This window comes from Neospora caninum, chromosome II, assembly GCF_000208865.1.
Source record: "Neospora caninum Liverpool complete genome, chromosome II".
Taxonomy (NCBI): Eukaryota; Apicomplexa; class Conoidasida; order Eucoccidiorida; family Sarcocystidae; genus Neospora; species Neospora caninum.
The window spans coordinates 384,323-391,656 of NC_018387.1; the positions used below are offsets into that span (position 1 = coordinate 384,323).

The window sequence follows — 7,334 nt, forward strand, 5'->3', positions numbered from 1 at the left end:
TTTTGCTCCTTTCCGTCCCATGTGCCATCCTCTTTTTGGTTCGAATCTTGCTTTCCCCCCACGTTTTCCCGTTGTTGTTTTCGCTTTTTTTAGTTCCCCTTCCCTTCCCCCCCCCCCCCCCCCCCCCCGTCAGGTTCGGTCAGAAAGCCGTCATGGAGTGGATTCGAGGTGGCCCCGCCGCAGAGGTGGTTTTCCAGATTCAACAGACCAAGTTTGTGATTCCACCAGAGGTTATGAATCGGTCAGATGTCCAGGGTTCGGGTCTGGCGTTGATTGCGAAAAATGAAGGATTCAAAGACATCCCGCCGAAACTTCCCAAGGCAGAAGATGGCTCCATCCGCCTCACACGACCCCTGGAAGGCTTTGAGCTCCTCGTCGACCACTTGCTAGGTACTCTCCCGTTCTTTGTGACGGTCTCTGTCGTCTCGTTGGGCTCTCTGAGGTTCTTCGCCTTCGCTGTCTGGCCGCGCCCCTGAAGGCGTCCCTCTTCTCTTTGCATGCGCCCTTCTTCCGCTCTTCTTGCCCGTGTGTGTGTGTGTGGTTCTCTGGCGTTAAAGAGGCTGTGCTCTCTCCTTGTCCGCTTCTTTCTGCTTGCGCGGGGGCAAGGATGACGAGGACGATCGGGACATCGGAAGACGGGACACGAGTGTCTCGTTTCGTTGATGGGTCCTCGGTTTGTCTTCTCCTCTACCTTCTCGTGGAGTTCTCCTTCTGCTCTTCTTTGTTATCCTTGTCTGAGTCTTTTCCTCCTTTTTTCTCTGTCTCTTCCAATCGCTCCGGTCGCGAGCTCTCCCGCGCTGTATAGACAGCCGAGCCACAAAAAAAAGCACGTCCTCACACGCGACTCCGTGCAGTGTCTCGCTTCCCGTGGCAACTTTGTTTCGCGTGGTGAGGGAATCTTTGTTCTCTTTCCATTGCTTCGCCGCATGCGTTTCTGTGCCTTCGCCTGTCTCGTTCCTCTGCGGATATACTGTTTTGGATCTGTGCTGCTCTTTTCTCTTTCCTCGGGAAGAGGCCCTCGTCATTTCGTCCAAGTCTCTCAGCATGTACTGACACGTCCTCGTTTTTTCCACTAAAGGCGGAGAGTTGTGCTGTTTGTTCAGATCTCGAGCCCCTCAGAAACGTCCCCTTGCAGGATTTCGCGAGCAAGTACATCGCGCTAAAATCCGAAATGGCCTTTTGGCAATTGCCTCTCGAGGACTTACCGTTCAACGATAAGGTCTACTTCGAATCTGCCTGGACAGGTGGGTGCCCTCGACTCCAAAAACCTCGAAGAAAACTAGTACCAAAACGGGAAAGGCCTGTCTGTGAATGGCTCACCATGTAGATACAGGAAACTGTAAGAGGCGTTTCGCGTCTCGGGGTGTACGGACTCGCTGGCCTCGAGTTTTCACGCTTCTTATCGGCAGACAGAGGGTGGGTCGTTTCTTCTGAAATAGGAGCGGAGCTCCGTCGCCAGGCTGCCGCGGAACGAGAAACGTAGAAAAGCACGAGGATGGCACAGAGTATCGGCGCTGCAGGCGTCGGCGCAAGAGAAGCGAGCGAAACCACAGCAATAAACCGACAGACCAGATGTCCATACATACCTCGCGTCTCGCCAAAAGAAACTTATCTGGACAAACTAGGTGGAACAGCCACGAGCGGCGTTCACGTGGCAACCCCAGACATCCTAAAACACTCACTTCTTTTCGTCCCCTCATCTCTTAGTCTCCCTCGCTCTGTCTCCTGACGAGCAGCCGCCAGGTCTCGTTTATTCTTTTGGGGTGTTTCCATTTCCCTCACTGTCTCTCTCTGTGCGAATCGGTCTTTGCGTCTCTGTGCCGAAATCAGATGAGCGCTGCCTGTTTCCGTTGTCGGCGCCGGATGCTGCCGCTCTCGAAAAGCACGCAGATGCAGAGCCCACGAGTGGTCGGCGAACTGTCTTAACTCGCCTGGAGAAGCAGCCTGAGGAAATCAGCAAAACGTTTCTCGATCTCGGCGAGGAAGAAGCACGGGACTGGTCTTTCTTCGCCGTCGAGCCCGCGGAGGTGGCCAAGGTCGCGAGGAAAACCCACAAACCTGTTCCCGGCAGGCTCGTCCTCGCAGTCGGTGAGATGAGGAGACATGCAGGAAACACCGCCGTGTGAAGACCGGATTTTCGTGGAAAAAGAAGCACATATCAAAGACATACCGACCTTTTTTCGGGTTGAGTGGTCCAGTGACGCGTGTGCCGACTGAGGCGAAGAGCGAGTCTTCGCGGGCGACAAATGTGTGACGCGCAATTGAGAGGACGAGAGAACGAGTAGACGTGTATCGTGCGGAGATCTGGGTCGCATAGACAGAAAAGCTGTTGCCCGATATCTCGGGTTTTTCGTGTTCTGCTCTCCGAAGAAAGTCACGAGTCGTTTAGTGCGCACCCGTCGGTCAATCGCCGCAACGCATATGCCCGGAAAAAGGTTCCCAGGGGTGTTCAGGCCGTCACTCTCAATCTCCGCACATTCGCAACACATGTGCCCGGAAAAAGGTTCTCAGGGGTATTCGCGCCGTCACTCTCGATCTCCACACACTCGCGCCTCGTCATGCATGCGCATTCACAAGTGTCTCCTTTCGGCTTGTGGAGATGCGTAGGGCGCGTGTCGGTTCTGTTGTGTCCCGATCTGTCTCACGGTCGGCCCCGCGATTCGCCTGGTTTCATTATGGATCGGGGTTCAGTCCACAGTTCCTCCCTTTTCTCCTTCCTGCTGGCAAACTGCATTGTCCAACGCTTGCAGCCTCTCGCAGCCTTGCACTGAACGAAGCGAGAGATATAGCTCGACAGACAAGTCCATTTCAGTACTTAGAGACGTACACAGCAACACCCATATATATATATATACGAATATACATATATATATATATATATATATATATATGTACGGATGCGTATTATGTATGCGGACGTGTAGATTTCTATATGTTGTTTCGATGGTTTAAGGTTTTGTGGTGTTCGGGGTGTTTAGGTCCGAAGAAGTTCTTCTGCAAGATCCCGTATGTCACCGACTTGTGTGTGCACTACGGGACACTGGGCGAGCCCGAGGCAGGCTTCGCGCCTTTCGCTCTCCTCGTGTCGCCCACAGAGTGCACCATCGTTTGGAGTCTCGGCTGTTTCATTCACATCAAAGCGGCTGAAGGCAGCAATCCTTTGTCGGCGCACATCAACGTCATTAAAGAGACCCCGAGCTGGCTCTGTGTTCACCCCTGTTTGGACTACGTCCTGTCAGGTACACAGAGTCCGGGATGCGTTCTCACAATCCGAATCCCTTCGACCCGGCGCCCGGTGGGCGCAACTAACACTCATGCTATACACACTGGCATATAAACATGTATCACTGCAGGGGTGTAGGAAGAATAGTCCTGCCGGCTGCAGGGGTGTACGCATGTTGCGACACGACGCAGAGACCTCAGGAGGAACGCGCATGTGTCTGTGTTAGGCCGCAGGCAGCGAGTGTCGAGACGAGGAGTTTGAATTAGGTGATGGTGTTTGCGGGCGTGCCAGCCGGAGACGTAGGCACAGTCAGCGTAGGGACGTCCAGCTGTAGCCGGGAAAACAGCGACGGCGAGAATGGAGAGTCTGCGCAAGGCCCCCTCGGCGCATGCAATCGAGATTCGTCGAGTTGCTCAGCTTGTGATGTTTTTGACTTCCATCTTTTCTTTCGGTTTTAGCGCGCTGAGGTCTACACGTCCCTGGTCTTTTTCTTTCTCGCAGGTGTGAAAGGTCCAGTTCCGTACATTTTTTGCTTCGACATGCCCGACGCCTCGGCCGTTCGCTTCTTCCCGTGGGGCTGCTTGGTGGTGAACAAACAAGTGACCCTCGAGAGCCGCAAGAAGCCTTCAGACATCAGTAAGGCGGAGCGACAAGATGGCGAGGTTCATTTCCCTCGACTCTTGCCGTGCGCGAGACGGCGAAGGAAGAAAAGTGACGCCTCTGCGCAGAGAGAAGACGAGGAGACAAATCCATTCTTACCCTCCGTAGACCATCGACTGAGGTGACGAGGCGAAGCGTGGATAGCGAGCGAAGCGTGGATAGCGAGCGAAAACCCCGTTTCGTATCACCCTTTCCCCGGCATGGAAGAAAAGGAGAACAAGAGAGAAGACTAGAGAGCGGGTGGCAGCCACTTTCCTCTCGCTCACTTTTCGTCTGTTTTTGTCCCCGGCCTCTCAAGCGTTTTTTCCTTTTCCTGGCGTTTTTCTCAGGCGGTCCCTCGGCCTCCGCGTTGGTGGCGCGGCTCGCCTCGCGCGACGAAAGTGGGCCGAACGAGCATTTGCGACGCCTCTTCACTTTCCTGCAGCCCGACGCTTCGGCGAGGAAACGCGCCGAGGATCCCTCCGAACTCAATCCGGCGAAGCCTGTGCTGGTCGCCAGTGTGCTGCGCAGCAAACTGAAGGCGCTCAAGCCCATTGAGCGAATCCACCTGATCAACATGGACATCGAAGAGGTGCGACGGCGCAAGGCGACCGGGCGAAAAAGCCTATGTCCCGTGCCGCGAGGCAGAAGACGCCACGCGTGTGGGGAAACACAGGCGTGGCTCTTTTAGCAAGGGAACAAAAAAGTTGCGAGATACGGTGGATCTCTACAAATCTGTGTATACGCGTGTATCTGTGTTTATATACACTGTGAGTGTTTCTTTTGGACACTGGTGCAGCGGCGCCTCGCGCACGTATTTCCTGGACGTGTGCCGAGATGGAGATTTGCGTAGTGATGTAGATTCCTAAACGTGGATCGATTGTTTTGCCTCTTTGTGCAGGAAAGCTCGGTGACGCTCCGCCACGGAGAGCACTACGACATTCTGGATGTTCGCAACGCCGCAGGCACTGACTTCGAGGTGGTTATGGCTGTCAACGGAGGTATCGTCTCCCGAAAGGTGCGTCTTGCAACTCACGCGTCACGGATCGAAAGCGAGACTCCTCTCACACGCAAAAGACGTGTTTCGCCGCTCCACAACCATAAACACAGGCACATTTATATATGTGTATTTATACATATATATGTGCGTATATATATATATATATATATATATATATATAGGTACGGAAATATATGCAAACGTGTGTACAGTTGCAGTGAATTTTTGTATTTGTATGTATGTGAACATTTGTAACTGTGTGCGTAGACACTGTCCAGGCATAGCTGCATGTAGGATTATCTCGCGAGCATTTTCACACAAAGAGAGACAAAGAGAAGCACAGCGAGGCGACAGGCTCACCTTCGCTCGGCTTCTCCGTTGCTCCGTCACGGCGTGGCGCTTGAGTGGCGAAGTCGCTTAAGGTCGCTTTGTGTTATTTTTGCGGGCAGTTGTCTGACAATTGCCATGTTCAAATATATATATGCATGCAAATACCAGTGCGTCGGATGTGTTTGGTCCTCGTGAGCATTTCTACTGGCCGGGGTTTATATACATATGTATTTATATATAGGTGTTCCGAAGTTTGGCGTTTTCTACGGCAGGTGTCCGTACACTCAGAGGGTCGGACGAAAGCCATTGTGTGCGCATCGGGCTCCAGTCGTTTTTCGCCGATGGCCACATGTAGGTTTTTCTCTCTCTTCGTATGCACGTGCATATGCGTGCGAACTGTTTGGCGGTGCAATCCGGAGAAGAGCGAACTCTGTTGTATTCAGCGAGAGGACTTCATGGAAGTTCGTTACGGCGAACCTGTCGCGGTCGTCGGCGTCACCGGGAAGGGTCACCTCGTCCCTCAAGGTCACCTCCTCATTCCGAATGGTGCTCCAGTCGGCGAGATGTTCCGCAGTCTCACTCTCGTGAGCGAATACATCATCAGCGAAAGTAGGGCGAACCCAGCTGTGTAGCGTGGCAAGTGCGTAAAACGCCGAGCTGCGAAGGTGTTTGTAGGTCGTTTAATGCATTCAGGCCTATGCGGAAAAAACTGTCGAAACAGCAACATCAGTACGAAGGAGCGACACTTTAGCGTTCGAGTGCCGTGCCGATCGAGACATCCACGTTCCGCGGATAACTAGACCATCAACACACATCCTTCTCCATACTCACGTATATTCATGTATTTTTGAAGAGGGATCGAGGTGGATTTAAACGAAGCGGTGTCTATGCATGGTGTCTGTGTCTGCGTGCTTGAGAGCCGGCTGAAGGCTTGAGCAGTACACAAATCCGCTCCTGGTTGCACAGGTTGCTTGGACGCTCACCCTTCCAATGAGAGAAAAACTCCAGGAACACAGGTAGCCGCCGTCAAAGGTTGCATGCTGGTCAGATTTCTGTGTAAAAAGTGAGGCGCGTCTTAATGTTCCTGTCCACTTCTTTTCAGAGACATACTACACCTTTGGTCTGGCCCAGAAGCTGTTTGAGTTCCACCGGTCTCTCTACCTTGGTCGCCCCGGCAGCGACGCAGGTGGCGACGCAATCTTGAGCAGAAAAGGGTCAAAAGCCTGAACCTTGGGAGTCGTTCGAGCCAGGTGTTGCTCCTGAGAGCCCCTCGCGCAGCCCTTTTCCGTCCTCGCCTCTGAGAGTCTTCGGGCCCCGGAGGAGAGAGCCCCGCAAAGGAAAGACGGGGGCGAGAGAAACGGAATCGAGAGAGCAGAAAGATCTCGTGCGCTCTACATCATATGTGTGAAGACGTTGTCTGTGCGGAGGCTGTCCCATATCCATGTCTTTTTCTCAAATCAAGAAATCATGCCGCCGCTGGCGATGATCGGATGTCGTGCAGGAGTGTATGCGTGCACGTAGATACATATATATATGCATAGATATATGTATGTCTACGTATTTTTCTTCATGAGTCCAGTCGCTGTTGGCTTTGAATGTGAACGACGGGATACGCGTGTATGTGTGGACAAGCGCGTTCTTGCGAGGAAGTGTCCTCCCGTAGCTCCTTCGCTTCTTCGCGAATTGTTCTGTCTAATCTGCCGCAACGTTCAAATGTGGAGGAGTCACTGGCGTCTGGTTCGGGACGGGCGGAAACGGGCGGGGTCTTTCCTGTTTGGTGACCGGTCTCTGGCTGTCCCCAGCGAGGTTGGCAATTTTTCTTTATCGCCTCATTCCTAAAGTCGCACGGAGCAGTCATACGGAGACCAGGTGGCGTGCTAGCGAAAACAGCGGTCTTGGCAGCAAGGGACACTGCTACGTGGCCGAGGGGGACGCTGCACTAGCGCATGCATTTGCCGACCGGAGCGAGAAAAAGATGCGCATGGGTGTGTCTCTGCGGGTTCTCCAAAAAAACAGAGCTTCTCAGGCTCGTCTGTAGCTTGCACGCGAATAGAAACGTCTGTATATTCAGATGCCCACACATGAGGCAAGAAGATGTTTAGCGATGAACTGTCGGTTCTTTTCAATGCCCAAGGCGGAGCA

The 7,334-nt window shown here is 53.2% G+C and overlaps 1 protein-coding gene across 1 annotated transcript; it reads left to right on the forward strand.

The window, feature by feature from the left end:
• Positions 1 to 152: 152 nt before the first annotated feature.
• Positions 153 to 6,419, forward strand: NCLIV_005010 (conserved hypothetical protein; the record flags this gene model as incomplete). Its single annotated transcript, XM_003880011.1, has 9 exons — positions 153 to 390; positions 1,104 to 1,244; positions 1,831 to 2,088; positions 2,979 to 3,239; positions 3,725 to 3,859; positions 4,213 to 4,454; positions 4,764 to 4,880; positions 5,636 to 5,801; positions 6,295 to 6,419. 9 exons carry the CDS (start codon positions 153 to 155, stop codon positions 6,417 to 6,419), a joined length of 1,683 nt encoding a protein of 560 aa, XP_003880060.1.
• Between the last annotated feature and the right edge of the window lie 915 nt (positions 6,420 to 7,334).